Source organism: Osmerus eperlanus, chromosome 11, assembly GCF_963692335.1.
Source record: "Osmerus eperlanus chromosome 11, fOsmEpe2.1, whole genome shotgun sequence".
Classification (NCBI taxonomy): Eukaryota; Metazoa; Chordata; class Actinopteri; order Osmeriformes; family Osmeridae; genus Osmerus; species Osmerus eperlanus.
In genome coordinates, this window is record NC_085028.1 from 15,894,720 (window position 1) to 15,911,241 (window position 16,522).

Sequence of the window (16,522 nt, forward strand, 5' to 3'; positions counted from 1 at the left end):
GATGGATAGCACTGGTGGTGAGGCAATTTTACAGCCAGAGAGAGAGAGAGAGAGAGAGAGAGAGAGAGAGAGAGATAGAGAGAGAGCGAGAGAGAGAGAGAGAGAGAGAGAGGAATGGGTTCTGATTGTTATGATGTGAATGCAGCACATATTTCCACTGGACAGGCAATACTGTGGGTGTGTGGGTGGGTGTGTGGGGGAGTGGCGGAGGGGGGGGGGTGAGTGTGGGGGAGTGGCGGGGGGGGTGAGTGTGGGTGTGTGGGGGAGTGGCGGAGGGGGGGGGTGAGTGTGGGGGAGTGGCGGGGGGGGTGAGTGTGGGTGTGTGGGGGAGTGGCGGAGGGGGGGGGGTGAGTGTGGGGGAGTGGCGGGGGGGGTGAGTGTGGGGGAGTGGCGGGGGGGGTGAGTGTGGGTGTGTGGGGGAGTGGCGGAGGGGGGGGGGTGAGTGTGGGTGTGTGGGGGAGTGGCGGGGGGGGGGGTGTGGGGGAGTGGCGGAGGGGGGGGGTGCTAAAGAGAGTAAGCTAGAGAGAGGGGGAAGACCGATTTCACTTTGAGATGTAATTGCCTCAGAGGCGTGCTTGTCAATGTTGTGATTACTATAATTAACATGATGTAAGTCATCCTCTAGAGTGAGTGGGTCTCTCCTCATTCAGAGGTTTCACCTGCGGTATTCCTCCCCTCCACATCTGCGATCTCTGCAGGGCTGTGTCCCTCCAGCCTTATCTATCCTTCTCATTCCAACTACTCTGCCCCCAGCTCCCCATCTCTTCTTCTCTTGTTCTGTAAGCTTCTCTCTCTCCCCTCCCTCGGGGTCTATGGAGAAGCTCATCAGACTGAGACGGAGCCACAAAGGACACTTCCGCCATCTGTATCTGCTGTTGTGTACCTGAGTGTGTGAGTGTGTGTGTACGGTGTGTGTGTACCTGATCTGAGGCTGCGTCATGGTGCTGTAATGCAGGGTGAGAGTGGTGATGTGGTCGTCCTGTAGCTCCTGGATGGAGGCTGTCTGTCCTGAGGTCTGCTGGAGCTCTGGGTCCCACTCCTGGACCAGGTCTCTCTGCTCCGCTGGGAGCCACAGTACCTGCGCACCCACGCACCCGGCACACACACACACACACACACACGCACACACACACACACACACAAAGAAGGTGGGAGTCAGCTGGCTGAGCGGTTAGAGAATCAGGCTAGTAATCAGAAGTTGTGTCCTTGGGCAAGGCACTTCACCCTACTTGCCTCAGGGGAATGTCCCTGTACTTACTGTAAGTCGCTCTGGATAAGAGCGTCTGCTAAATGACTAAATGTAAATGTAAACATTACACACAAAAAATCGAATTCTCCAAACCCCCCACCAACTAAACATACACAATGCCCACTCTCTCTCACACACTTGCTCTCTCTCTCACACACACACACACGCACACGTCTGCCTACCTGGCTGGAGTTGATGTGTGCCTGTATGACCTCCAGTGTGGTGTTGATGTAGGACTGTCGGTAGGGGTGACCACTGGGGGGTCTGTGGAGGTCAAAGAGCACCAGCTTGCCGCTCCTAGACGCCACATCCAGGAAGTCACTCAGAGACGGCACCGTCTGGTTCTCCACCCGCTCGCGCTCCACCTCGGAGAGAGACGCCGCCGTCCTGAAGGGATCCCTCTGGGGGGAGAGAGCAGGGAGGGAGAGAGGGAGGTAAAGATGAAGGAAGAGAGAGGGAGGGAGAGAGCAGGGAGAGAGGGAGGACCAGGAAACAGCAGAAAGAGAGCGATGAGAAAAGGTGAAAAAGGAAAGAGGAGAGAGGTGGGAGGGAGAGAAGGAGGGAGGAGAAGGAAAGAGAAGAGAAGAGAAAGGTGGGATTGAGACGGGGAGAGCTAATCATGCAGTTAGTACCTCAACCTAATATACAGATCATTCTAAATTAGGAACCTAGTTGTAAAGTATTTTCACTGTGGGTTATTGAATTTAGCAGGATCCAGGTTTTAGTTTTTACAAAATAACACTTCCTCTGCCAAGATGGCCGACAGAGCTCTACATTTAGTCATTTAGCAGACGCTCTTATCCAGAGCGACTTACAGTTCTGTCAGAGCTGTCAGCTTTCTCCTAGCACCTCAAGGTAGAGTCCATGAATCAGACCTGCGTGTGTATGTGTGTATGTGTGTGTGTGTGTGTGTGTGTGTGACTGGCACCTCAAGGTACACCAGTGCTAATCCTATTCATATCCCCCTTTGGGGATTAGCATTCATACTTCAAATAAATTAGCTGGAGAAGCCAATATATATCTCAACAAACCAATCTCAGGCAAACACGCTGTATGTGTGTATCTGTGTGTGTCTGTGAGTGTGTCTGGTATTGTAGGTGTGTCTGGGATTCTGAGCCTGTGTGTCTGTGTGTGTGTGTGTGTGTGTGTGTCTGTGATTGTGTGTGTCTGTGATTGTGTGTGTGTGTGTGTGTCTGTGACTGTGTGTATCTCACCGAGAGGAACCAGGCCCCAGCGTTGAGCTGCTGGATCTCTCCCCAGGTGAACATGGCAGCAGGGAGGTGTGTGCGGTTAGGAAACACCTCCTCCACGTTGGTGGTCCTTCTCAGGGTGTCGTCGTGCATCAGGAAGGGGACTCCGTCATAGCTGGGGGGAGAGAGGGAGAGGGAAGGAGAGAGAGGGGGAGAGGGAGAGAAGGGGAGAGGGAAGGAGAGAGAGGGGGAGAGGGAGAGAAGGGGAGAGAGGGGGAGAGGGAGAGAAGGGGAGAGGGAAGGAGAGAGAGGGGGAGAGGGAGAGAAGGGGAGAGAGGGGGAGAGGGAGAGAAGGGGAGAGGGAAGGAGAGAGAGGGGGAGAGGGAGAGAAGGGGAGAGAGGGGGAGAGGGAGAGAAGGGGAGAGGGAAGGAGAGAGAGGGGGAGAGGGAGAGAAGGGGAGAGGGAAGGAGAGAGAGGGGGAGAGGGAGAGGGAAGGAGAGAGAGGGGGAGAGGGAGAGAAGGGGAGAGGGAAGGAGAGAGAGGGGGAGAGGGAGAGAAGGGGAGAGGGAAGGAGAGAGAGGGGGAGAGGGAGAGGGAAGGAGAGAGAGGGGGAGAGGGAGAGAAGGGGAGAGGGAAGTAGAGAGAGGGGGAGAGGGAGAGAAGGGGAGAGGGAAGGAGAGAGAGGGGGAGAGGGAGAGGGAAGGAGAGAGAGGGGGAGAGGGAGAGAAGGGGAGAGGGAAGGAGAGAGAGGGGGAGAGGGAGAGAGGGAGAGGGAAGGAGAGAGAGGGGGAGAGGGAGAGAAGGGGAGAGGGAAGGAGGAGGCAGACGGAGTCCAACAGAAAAAGGATTAAAAGTCAAATAAAAAGTAATGTCATGACTCTGATTATGCAAGCAATTATGTAACAATGCAAAGTTCAAGCATTCTTAAGTATTCTTCCCATTCTAAAGCTGAAAGTCAGCACAATCGTTCAGGTAAGGGCCTCATTGCTTTGTTAACACAATCACGTGTGTGTGTGTTGTTTGTGTGTGTTGTTTGCGTGTTGTGCGTGTGTTACGTGTGTGTTGCGCGTGTGGGTGTAGGTCACAGGTGAGGCGGCACCAGGATAGCTACACTGACGCTAACAGCTAAAGCTGAGTCATGCTACAGTACATGAGCAATCCCCTGAGGTCAGCGAGTGCTATCTGGAGCTAGCAGGCCTGTGCTGGGGGAATGGGAGCGCTAACAGCTAACTGGAGCTAGCAGGCCTGTGCTGGGGGAATGGGAGTGCTAACGGCTAACTGGAGCTAGCAGGCCTGTGCTGGGGAAATGGGAGCGCTAACGGCTAACTGGAGCTAGCAGGCCTGTGCTGGGGGAATGGGAGCGCTAACGGCTAACTGGAGCTAGCAGGCCTGTGCTGGGGGAATGGGAGCGCTAACGGCTAACTGGATTAGGCTAACCTGATGGTGACGTCAGTCTCCAGTCCTTCTGCTCCCGTCTCGACAGCCCTCTCAAAGGACATCTGAGTGTTCTCTGGAGCAAGCTGTTGGACAAACATAAACACACACACCAACACACACACATCAGCAAGGGCATATGCACTGCATGGTTGCCAAGTCACGATTTGTCACCTGTTCTATTTTTTTCATCAAAGCCTTAATCGACTTTTCTCTCAGAAACTCCAGGAGTGATGCAGGGCCCTCCTACACTGACTAGTTTGTTGGTGTTATTATATTTTTGGTCCTGTTTGCTTTTCTGGTTCTGTTATATTTCAGTTGCAGACATTCATTCATTCACTTATTTAACTATTATAAGTCCATCTAATGGCAATTCAGTATGCATAAGCCACTTTATCTCAGTATCCGATTGCACTATGTTGACCATTCACGCTGCTCATTCTATTCTTATTTTTATATATATTTTATTTGATATTTAAATTGTTGTATTCTTAGATTGTTTAGTTCTTAGAAATAGTTAAACTTTTGGACTTTTACTTAATTTAAGATCTGTATATGTTTAGTGTTTTGCACCTCCCTGCCACAGTAAATTCCGTGTTTGTATAACATACATGGCGAATAAACCGAATTCTGATTCTGATTCTGATTGATAATATGTGGTAAGGTATAAAGCATTGTTCATTGTTTTAAACCTAGTAATCCTACTGAACGTATTTCAGATCTTGTGACTACTGTGTGTGCCAGTTTCAGACCTGGGCTGATTACATCGATAAATGCGGAAAAAGCTCATTAAAAATGACTGAAATGCATTCTATTCGTCTCAGAGCAGGGCCGTATGAGGACTTGTCCATTGGGTTCATGCAGTGGTTGACGCAAATTAAGCACCCCCAGGTGTCCATGTTTCCTGCCGTAAGGGACCCAGGTCAGGGGTGTTAGGGTGGGGGTCCTACCATGGGGGCTCCTCGATGACCGATGAGCCTGGGAGGGGGCCCCAGGCTGCCTGCCTCCTGGATGCAGGGGGAGTACATGCCCAGGGGCACCAGGTAGAGGGCAAACAGCACAGACAGATACAGGCCCAGGATAGCTACCTGTCTCACTGCAGATCACACACACACACACAGAGAGAAAGGTCTTTGGGTCAGTATGGCCTTTTCACATAATGCCTCAGAATAGTCTAAGCTCTGAATTCAGGGTGATGACCTGCCAGAAAAATCACACCATATTTCACCCCCACCCTCCACAGAAACAAACTAATAGCTTCAATGTGCCCCAATTACAGGGATATACAAGCGTTGTAATGTCGGGATCAGATCTTAATCAGACTAATATGACCTTGAAAAACCTGACCTTATACGACAGATGGGTAAACTGACTCGAACCCTAACCCTTAACCACGCCTAACTCTAACCCAACTATCTCTGATCCTAACTCCAACCTCGTGTTGGACTGGAGTGTTGGAGGAGAAGAGAGACAGTTGAATGGTCTGCTGTAAGATTCCAGTCGTAGATCTTTGTTTGAGAGATAAAGAACGACAGATATTGTGTCTGCTGGCGCGTGGGTGACAGAATCAGCGTCACTGTGCCAATTCTCGGTCCCTCTCACCCCTCCATCATCATCCCTCTCTGTCTCTCTCCCTCTCACCCCTCCACCCCTCCATCATCCTCCCTCTCTGTCTCTCTCCCTCTCACCCCTCTCACCCCTCCATCATCCTCCCTCTCTGTCTCTCTCCCTCTCACCCCTCCATCATCCTCCCTCTCTGTCTCTCTCCCTCTCACCCCTCCATCCTTCAATCATCATCCCTCTCTGTCTCTCTCCCTCTCACCCCTCCATCCTTCAATCATCATCCCTCTCTGTCTCTCTCCCTCTCACCCCTCCATCCTTCAATCGTCATCCCTCTCTTTAGGCCCAGTCATGAGTCAGCCACTCAAACTGCAGCATCACCACGGCAACCAGGCTATCAAGGACCGTGGATACCAAAGAGCAAAAGAGAGAGACAGAGAGAGAGAGAGAGAGAGAGAGAGAGAGAGAGAGAGAGAGAGAGAGAGAGAGAGAGAGAGAGAGAGAGAGAGAGAGAGAGGGGGCAGAGACGGAAAGAGAGGTCCCCACAGGATGATGCGAGGCCAGACAGTGCGTCATGGCAGGTTAAAGTGCGGTATCCTTTCAACCAACAAGGTGAGGCCCTTATGTACTTATCAAAACAGAGCACAGACAACACAGACACCTCCACAAGCGCAACCTCTCAGCTTCTACCAAGCATCCCGACACCCAATCAGTGGCCATTAGCGGGAGCAGCTGCAGCCAATCAGAGGGCTTACCTCTCTTGTTCATGCGGAAGAAGTGCAACGCTATTGGCCAGGACAGAAGAGTCATTATCAAGACCGCAGCCAAATGGAGGAATGGAGCCGTGACCTAGCCAATCAAGAATGAGAGGGGAAGCGTCAACATGATTACAGTTATTACATTTGAATAACCCATAAACGTTTACATGTCTCGTCATGGTATGATTGACAGCTATTGTTTGAATGTGATTGTCTGTTGCCTGTGAGCTGGCCAACCTGCAGCGAGAGGAGGAGGGTCTTCCATTCTTTGTTCCAGATGTCAGAGAGGATGGCCGTAGCAGTGACGGAGAACACCAACGTCACCACAATGCCGATCTGAGAGACACAGAACCCACAGCTAAGAGACACCCTGGTTCCCAATACCACGTATCCTCGTGTAGAAACCAACCGATGTATTTTAGGGACTGTATGTGCTCTACTGTGCATAGTGCTAGTATGATTTCAAGTTCAAGTTCAAGTCTTTTATTGTCAGGTAGCACCTGACAATAAGCACCTGGCATGACATAACATAACAAATAAGTACACAGAACTTAATTTACATCTATGCTAAGCTTAAATAAGTAAAACTTCCTAAATATACAGATAACAATAAATAATACACTATACTACACAATAATAATACAATTATTCACATGTGATCTGTGTGATCTGTGTGTGTGTGTGTGTGTTTACCTTGTGACTCCAGTGAAGGTACAGCCTCTGTCCCTCAGACAGTAAACACACTGCCAGAACCTGCACAACATGTGTGTGTTGAGATCATGAGCATGGAATTTGTTTATAACAAACAGTCATAGTATAGAACTGTAAAGTATAGAACAATATCACTAGCAGTATAGAACTGTAGAGTATAGAACAAGATCACTATCAGTATAGAGCTGTAGAGTATAGAACAAGATCACTATCAGTATAGAGCTGTAGAGTATAGAACAAGATCACTATCAGTATAGAGCTGTAGAGTATAGAACAAGATCACTATCAGTATAGAGCTGTAGAGTATAGAACAAGATCACTAGCAGTATAGAGCTGTAGAGTATAGAACAAGATCACTAGCAGTATAGAGCTGTAGAGTATAGAACAAGACCAGTAGCAGTATAGAGCTGTAGAGTATAGAACAAGACCAGTAGCAGTATAGAGCTGTAGAGTATAAAACAAGACCAGTAGCGGTATAGAGCTGTAGAGTATAGAACAAGATCACTAGCGGTATAGAGCTGTAGAGTATAGAACAAGATCACTGGCGGTATAGAGCTATATACGTATAGACCAGTTCTCCTCAGGAGTAGTACAGAGCTATAGAGAATAGAGCAGTTCTCACCAGGAGCAGAGTGATGTAGGTGAACAGGGCTGCAGCCAAGACCAGCAACACCAGAGACCAGGGGAACCAGAAGCCCAGAGCACCAAAGTTAAACCTGGGAACAACACACACCTGTCTTTAGTATCTCTCCACACACACACACACCTGTCTTTAGTATCTCTCCACACACACACACACACACCTGTCTTTAGTCTCTCTCTCCATACACACACACACACACCTGTCTTTAGTATCTCTCCACACACACACACACACACCTGTCTTTAGTATCTCTCCACACACACACACACACACACACACACACACACACACACCTGTCTTTAGTCTCTCTCTCCACACACACACACACACACCTGTCTTTAGTATCTCTCCACACACACACACCTGTCTTTAGTATCTCCACACACACACCTGTCTTTAGTCTCTCTCTCCACACACACACACACACACACACACACACCTGTCTTTAGTCTCTCTCTCCACACACACACACACACACCTGTCTTTAGTCTCTCTCCACACACACACACACACACACACACCTGTCTTTAGTATCTCTCCACACACACACACCTGTCTTTAGTATCTCCACACACACACACACCTGTCTTTAGTCTCTCTCCACACACACACACACACACACACCTGTCTTTAGTCTCTCTCTCCACACACACACACACCTGTCTTTAGTCTCTCTCCACACACACACACACACCTGTCTTTAGTCTCTCTCCACACACACACACACACACACCTGTCTTTAGTCTCTCTCTCCACACACACACACACCTGTCTTTAGTCTCTCTCTCCACACACACCTGTCTTTAGTCTCTCTCCACACACACACACACACACCTGTCTTTAGTCTCTCTCCACACACACACACCTGTCTTTAGTCTCTCTCTCCACACACACACACACCTGTCTTTAGTCTCTCTCCACACACACACACACCTGTCTTTAGTCTCTCTCTCCACACACACACACACACACACACACCTGTCTTTAGTATCTCTCCACACACACACACCTGTCTTTAGTATCTCCACACACACACACACACACACACCTGTCTTTAGTCTCTCTCTCCACACACACACACACCTGTCTTTAGTCTCTCTCCACACACACACACACACCTGTCTTTAGTCTCTCTCTCCACACACACACACCTGTCTTTAGTCTCTCTCCACACACACACACCTGTCTTTAGTCTCTCTCCACACACACACACACACCTGTCTTTAGTCTCTCTCCACACACACACCTGTCTTTAGTCTCTCTATCCACACACACACCTGTCTTTAGTGTCTCTCTCCACACACACACACACACACCTGTCTTTAGCCTCTCTCCACACACACACACCTGTCTTTAGTCTCTCTCCACACACACACACACCTGTCTTTAGTCTCTCTCTCCACACACACACACACACACCTGTCTTTAGTCTCTCTCTCCACACACACACACACCTGTCTTTAGTCTCTCTCTCCACACACACACACACCTGTCTTTAGTCTCTCTCTCCACACACACACACACCGTTCTTTAGTATCTCCACACACACACACACACACACATACCTGTCTTTAGTATCTCCACACACACAAAGTATTCATACATCAGTGCGTGTAGGTGTGTACATATGCATGGGTTTGAGGGTGAGAATGTGTGTGTGTCTGTGTTTGTGCACGTGTGTGTTTGTGCACGTGCGTGTTTGTGCACGTGTGTGTGTGTGTGTGTGTGTGTGTGTGTGTGTGTGTGTGTGTGTGTGAAAGAGACCCACCAGTCAAAGTGATTGTAGTCGTTCTGAGCTTTGGTCCAGAAGTAGAGAAACATGAAACTCAAGAAGAAAGTCAGGATCAGGAGGCCAAAACTGCCACACTCCAGCTGAGGAACACACACACACACATCGTGTTATCTACACACTCCAGCTGAGGAACACACACACATCGTGTTATCTACACACTCCAGCTGAGGAACACACACACACATCGTGTTATCTACACACTCCAGCTGAGGAACACACACACACATCGTGTTATCTACACACTCCAGCTGAGGAACACACACACACACATTGTGTTATCTACACACTCCAGCTGAGGAACACACACACACACATCGTGTTATCTACACACTCCAGCTGAGGAACACACACACACACATCGTGTTATCTACACACTCCAGCTGAGGAACACACACACACACATCATGTTATCTACATACTCCAGCTGAGGAACACACACACAACGTGTTATCTACACACTCCAGCTGAGGAACACACACACACACATCGTGTTATCTACATACTCCAGCTGAGGAACACACACACACACATCGTGTTATCTACTCACATAATACTTTACTGGATTGATTTCATTGCAACTTAAGGTATCAAGTTACGGTAAAACACCAGCAGAGGTGTGTGCTACAATACACTATCATGTTCTGTAAACTAGACAGACTTCGCACAATGTAGTCATTGGATATAATGCTTAGGACACAAACAACTTGTTGAATGTATTGAATAATTAATAACACCAGACCCACACACAGAAAGGCCCACCTAAGTGAACAACATTTTTACAGTATGTTACGTAAGTTAGCCTGTAAAAGACTAAGACCTGAACTGACCCAGTATGTTCAGACGTTTGTGCTTGTTTCCTCTGAGGTCAAAGTTCAAAAAGTTACTGTGAGGCCAACAGATACGACTAACTAAAAGCCTTCCGTCTTTCTCTGCTCTAGGTCGCTACGTCCCTAACGGTCTGCGGTTGGTCTTTGAACTCCTAAATGAGAACGAGGACCACCTGTCCCCAGGATGACACAACGTTTACCAGCCTTCTCCTGACTACAAACTCCGAAGGCTGTATTTCAACACCACTTCCTGTTTTCACAGCCAAACCCACAGGGAAACGACGTCGCAGACAGGAAGTCCGTGGCTGTGGCTGAGGGCCCAGTGGACAGTTAGACATGGGCACTACTGTACTTCAGTTTTAGAAACACAGAGACGTCAGCAGAGGAACTCAGGGATCGATGTTCTGCACGTGCTCAGTCAGCTTCGCACCCGTCAGCAAACTGACAAAACACGCTGTTTTGGTAAAAGTGGACGCTTTGCTCGGTGTGTGTATGTGTGGGAGCTGGAGTTTGTGTGCTTTCATGTCTGTGTGTGTGTGTATCTGTCTGTGTGTGTGTGTGTGTACCTTGCTGCAGCAGCACTCCCCAGGCTGCGCTTTCGCTCGTTGGTAGCGTCTCCATTGGCAACCGTAGAGACCTGCCAGGCAGGAAACGAATGGCTGGTGCTCATATCTGCAATGATACCCAAAAACAACAATGCTTCATAATGTGAGTGTTTATAGTTTTATATATATATATATATATATATATATATATATATATATGTGTGTGTGTGTGTGTGTGTCTGTGTGTATGTGTGTGTGTACCTTTGCAGCAGCTGCCGCCGCACCACCTTTAGCTTCCCCAGCTTCAGTCTGGTCACGGGGCACCCTCACCTGCAGCCCAGCATCCCCACAGAGGAGGGAGGGGAGGGGAGGGGAGGGGAGGGAGGCAGGGAGGGCAAAAGAGAGGAGGACAAACACACAAGAAGAAATCTGTCAAGGGCTCAGTAACTTCAGAAGGCAATCTGTTCGATAGCAAGAGAGAAAAACAGAAAGAGAGACAGAGACAAACAGAAAGATACAGACAGAGAGACAGAGAGAGAGAGAAACAAAGAGTCTATCAGTTCAGCACATCATTCACATAAGTATTATTATTATATTATATCTAACATCTTCATGAACTGTGTGTGTGTGTGTGTGTGTGTGTGTGTGTGTGTGTGTGTGTGTGTGTGGGGGGGGGGGGGGGGGGGGGGGGGGGGGGGTGTTCTAGCGGTGACCTGGTTCTAAATTCCCAGGAGATGGTATCTAGACCCCTAACACACACACACACACTATCTTCTCCCTGCACTTGTCAAGGAAACACCCCCCCCCCCACACACACACACGATTCACCCCCTCATGGACCCTCATTCCAGCCTCACCAGGACCAAAATATTTACTTTACATAACCCACAGTGCATAATCTGCCATGACCCCAATACCAAACCCAACACCCTGATCAAATGCTGCAAGGACCTACATTTCTGACCCACATAAAGTTAGCCCCAACTCTAGCACATCCTCTGTGCTGTGTGGGACCAAAACACTGGGCTCAAACAGGCATATACTCTCTGTTCTTGAAACACACAAATCCCAACAGCTAAGCCCTGTTTCTGTATGAAGGTGCAGGTGTGTGTGTGTGTGTGAGGACTCTCTTTACGTCCATCACCAACAGAACAGACAGGAATAACTGTGAGGACAGACGGGCTGTGTTTCTGGTAGAAAGCGTTGTGTCTCAAAGTGTAGGTTGAGAGAGAAGCCAAGAGTCAGACCAACACAGGCTGTATCTCTGCTTATCAAGGAACAGGTGGTCCTAAACACACACACACAGACACACACACAGAGACACACAGACACACACAGAGACACAGACACACACATCAAACTTCCACCCCTATAGAGTAAACATAAATTCCGATCAAGCTAGTGGTGATCTGCCAATCCAGGTATTTACGACGATGAGATCGATAAATAAATCCTCTTAACTACCAGGGAACGCAACCAGGCGGGTCACAGCGCTGCCATGGCAACGGTGACTTCAGCCCCAGCTTCGTTCGGTGCTGCGGCACGGAGCGAGACACAAACGGCACAGAGCGAGACACAAACGGCACGGAGCGAGACACAAACGGCACGGAGCGAGACACAAACGCAGTGGGAGTCAGAGGACAGAGAACACAAATTATCATCCTGCTTTAACATGACCAGTTCATCAGCATGCTCACAAACACATGCTACACACACACATACAGACACACACACAATCTGTACTCAGGCACACATACACACACACACACACATACATACAGTACACACACAAATACAGACACACACACACAAACTCACCAGCTGTTAGAGAGTGGGGTCAGACTGGTCAATGTGATTATGTCAGTGTGCAGACTGGGGAGGGGGGGGGGGGTGAGAGAACCAGGGCCCTGCTTCACCCTTACAGCCATGAGTTACATTTACATTTAGTCATTTAGCAGACGCTCTTATCCAGAGCGACTTACAGTAAGTACAGGGACATTCTCCCCGAGGCAAGTAGGGTTGAAGTGCCTTGCCCAAGGACACAACGTCATTTTTGCACGGCCGGGAATCGAACCAACAACCTTCTGATTAATAGCCCGACTCCCTAACCACTCAGCCATCTGACCCCCTGAGTTGACAAGTTGTGACAGTGACAGGTTAGAGAAAGAGAACTAGAAAAAAAACAGAAAGAAAGAACTAGAAGGGAAGGAAGTATTGAGCAGCGTAGTGGGAGATGGTAGAAAAAGCGGCTTTGGCCTTACTGTCATGGTCCAGCTAAATCCTATTGAGGACATTAAAGCATGAGAGCTTAGGGGCAAAAATAGAGGCCTAGGCCACACACACACACATGCACACACACACACGTTACACTCTCCGCAGACATTGACCTCTGATCTGTGAGAACATCCAATCAGATGAAGGTTAACAGGAAGGAACTTTGTAACGACCTAACCCCCAGTGAGACGTCAGTGACTGATCCCATAGCAACCGGACAAGAGTTCGACCTGTGTCTGGGAGAAAGCACACAGGCACGAAAGCTCTTCCAAGGCCGGACGAAAGGTGGAGGGAGCCGCAACAAAAGAGAGGAAGAGAAAAAGAGTGAAAGAGAGAGAGAAAGAAGGGTGAGAGGTGTTAGGAGAGAACAAGAAGAAAGGAAGGGACAAGATACCACACTGTGGTCTCTCTGTGTGTCTCTCTCTAGCATGGTTAACCTTTTAAGGAGTGAGTTCTAAATATTACCGACGCTTCCACCAGAGTGAGTTATTTTTCCAAAACGGAAGCTAGCTAGCTTTAGTTAGCTTCCGTTACCTAGCAACCTAGCATAATACTTGTAGCAATGCTACTACCTGCTAGTGTTACTTGTTAGCCTCCTAATTGTAAATTTTGAAGCCATACTATAGCGTTTGTCATATAGTTTTTGTCTATCGGAAAATAGTCGGTTGGAATGTTCAGAATCACACGTGTGACGGTACTCTATGGGGCCCGCTTTCGAACGATCACATATGTGTGACGCTACTCCTTTAAACAGAACAGTGGACACCAGAGGCTCACTTAGATGCTAACATCTAACTTCCAGTCACCGCCACAGAGCTAGATGCTAAATAAAAAGGATTATGTTTTAATGAAACACTAGTCTATACGTTTTGTGTTTGTTCCTGGCCTGTAATGGACCATAGATATATTTAGAACCCATTAATAACTAACTCAACTCAGTTGTACCCTGAATGGCTGGTGCGTTAGGTTAGCAGCCTCGAGTCAAAGTCTAGGGAGTCAGGTGGCTGAGCGGTTAGGGAATTGGGCTAGTAATCTTAAGGTTGCCAGTTCGATTCCCGGCCGTGTCAAATGACGTTGTGTCCTTGGGCAAGGCACTTCACCCTACTTGCCTCGGGGGAATGTCCCTGTACTTACTGTAAGTCGCTCTGGATAAGAGCGTCTGCTAAATGACTAAATGCAAATGTAAATGTCTCCATCCACTTTGAGACAGTGGAATATCCCTATGTAATGAATGACATAGTGAGTCTTGTGGGAACTCTGCCATGCTTCTCTCAGTGTGATAACTTCATGAGGGGGTTGGGGATATTCCTTTACAGGACTATATATCACATAGTGGGCTGACAAACACACACACACAGAGATGCTGTTGTCACGGTGACCCCTGTCCTTGACGATGCCATCTCCAGCACTCTGGCCGGAGTGGATTTAGATGGAAGGCCGAACATTGGTATTCGGGACCTCAACCCCCCCCCTCCTCCTCCTCCACCTCTCCTTCTCTTCATTAATCATCTGCTCGTCCTTCCTGCAAGAGAGGACGATGTCAGGACCAATCACTGCACAGCCTCTAACAACAGATGCACTCTGGGTAGAGGACCGTTCCCGTGAGAGCAGATCTGGGGTCAGTTAACCCTCTCAGAGCGCAGATTTGGGGTCAGTTAACCCTTCCAGAGAGCAGGTCTGGGGTCAGTTAACCCTCCCAGAGAGCAGGTCTGGGGTCAGTTAACCCTCCCAGAGAGCAGATCTGGGGTCAGTTAACCCTCTCAGAGCGCAGATCTGGGGTCAGTTAACACTCCCAGAGAGCAGATCTGGGGTCAGTTAACCCTCCCAGAGAGCAGATCTGGGGTCAGTTAACCGTCCCAGAAAGCAGATCCGGGGTCAGTTAACACTCCCAGAGAGCAGGTCTGGGGTCAGTTAACCTTCCCAGAGAGCAGATCTGGGGTCATTACAGACGGAGTCTTAAAATTGACTCTAGAATTACAGAACAAGTTCCTTATTTACAATGGCACCATGCTGGGTCAGAACAGCCTCCCCAGGCGACGCCCAAAGACACTTCTGGCTTATGAGCTCATACACACACACACACAGCGCTCCCATCATTTTTCAAAAACCAATATATACAAATTAATGAAGAAATGTTGCTCGGCTAAAATGGATGCCTTGAGGTCGGTCTCTGCATAATAAACACATCATCCAGACTTCATCAATGAGGAGAGACAGCGCAGGTCCATTCATCTAACCTCACCCCCAGGCACCTCTCATTTCCTCTCTAGCTCCCTGATAACATCAGCATGCCTCTCTTCATATTCCCTCCAGCAACCCAGTCAAGTCATGATCCGCAGTGACCTCAACTTCACAGTTGCGTTACCATAGAACCCTACGTTCTTGGAATGAACACAACTCACCTTCTCTAAATGAAGCTAAGATAACAGAGTTTACGCAGCGCTAGCAAACTGTGTGGCGTTGTTTGAACAAACTGTGGATTATGGCTTTCAAGTATGACACCATGAGTAAGACCTCATTAAATTTACATTTTACATTTAGTCATTTAGCAGACGCTCTTATCCAGAGTGACTTACAGTAAGTACAGGGACATTCCCCCGAGGCAAGTAGGGTGAAAGTGCCTTGCCCAAGGACACAACGTCAGTTTGCATGACCGGGAATCGAACTGGCAACCTTTGGATTACTAGCCCGATTCCCTCACCGCTCAGCCATCTGACTCCCTGCATAAATGTGCCTACCTGGCTGCTGCACAGCTGCCAGTGACACACACCTGCTCTGCAGCACGTCTGCCCAGGGAGACAAAGGCTGGGTAGGTTCCCTGTCCGCCTTCCTGGCATTTTACAGCCCTGGGACGCTAGGCAAATACAGACTCATAAAACCATCAAGGAAGTGAGCATGATGGAGCAGGAAGTGAGTGTGATGGAGCAGGAAGTGAGCGTGATGGAGCAGGAAGTGAGCGTGATGGAGCAGGAAGTGAGCGTGATGGAGCAGGAACTGCGTGATGGAGCAGGAAGTGAGCGTGATGGAGCAGGAAGTGAGCGGGATGGAGCAGGAACTGCGTGATGGAGCAGGAAGTGAGCGTGATGGAGCAGGAAGTGAGCGTGATGGAGCAGGAAGTGAGCGTGATGGAGCAGGAAGCGAGCGTGATGGAGCGGAGACGTGCTGTTTGGCCGGTCGTCTGCTTGAGGGACGTGTGTCGTTATCCGACAGCAGGCATCACTTGCAAGGGACTCTTCATAATTTGATCCCAAGATAATATGTCTTTGACAGTTTTTTCTTCATGTAGATTCAGATCAGTTAGAACTAGTATATATCAACAGTACCAGACACAGCTAATTGAACTACAACAGCTCCAGATGCCTTTAAATAGTCAATTCAGCCCTTCTGCTTAACCTCAGCCCAGCCTTGTCGGTAGCAGTTCACAATGACTAGGGAGTAGTCCATAAAGAAAGATGTAACTTATACAACTGCAGTGCTTTTTTTTATATAGCGCCAGATCACAAAATAAGTCATTTAAGGTTACCTTTCCTATAAAACA

At 48.8% G+C, this 16,522-nt stretch overlaps 1 protein-coding gene across 1 annotated transcript in view; it reads right to left on the bottom strand.

Annotated features, from left to right (window-relative positions):
• gdpd4a (glycerophosphodiester phosphodiesterase domain containing 4a) overlaps window positions 1-11,036 on the bottom strand; it is a gene marked incomplete at its 5' end in the record, with an annotated part of 11,448 nt that extends 412 nt beyond the window's left edge. The window contains 12 exons of the mRNA XM_062473514.1: window positions 921-1,078; window positions 1,432-1,650; window positions 2,464-2,614; window positions 3,878-3,960; window positions 4,825-4,970; window positions 6,190-6,283; window positions 6,430-6,528; window positions 6,886-6,945; window positions 7,526-7,619; window positions 9,315-9,418; window positions 10,732-10,837; window positions 10,972-11,036. Of these exons, the coding sequence (XP_062329498.1) occupies window positions 921-1,078; window positions 1,432-1,650; window positions 2,464-2,614; window positions 3,878-3,960; window positions 4,825-4,970; window positions 6,190-6,283; window positions 6,430-6,528; window positions 6,886-6,945; window positions 7,526-7,619; window positions 9,315-9,418; window positions 10,732-10,837; window positions 10,972-11,036 (1,379 nt within the window). The remainder of the gene's footprint in view (window positions 1-920; window positions 1,079-1,431; window positions 1,651-2,463; window positions 2,615-3,877; window positions 3,961-4,824; window positions 4,971-6,189; window positions 6,284-6,429; window positions 6,529-6,885; window positions 6,946-7,525; window positions 7,620-9,314; window positions 9,419-10,731; window positions 10,838-10,971) is intronic.
• Between the last annotated feature and the right edge of the window lie 5,486 nt (window positions 11,037-16,522).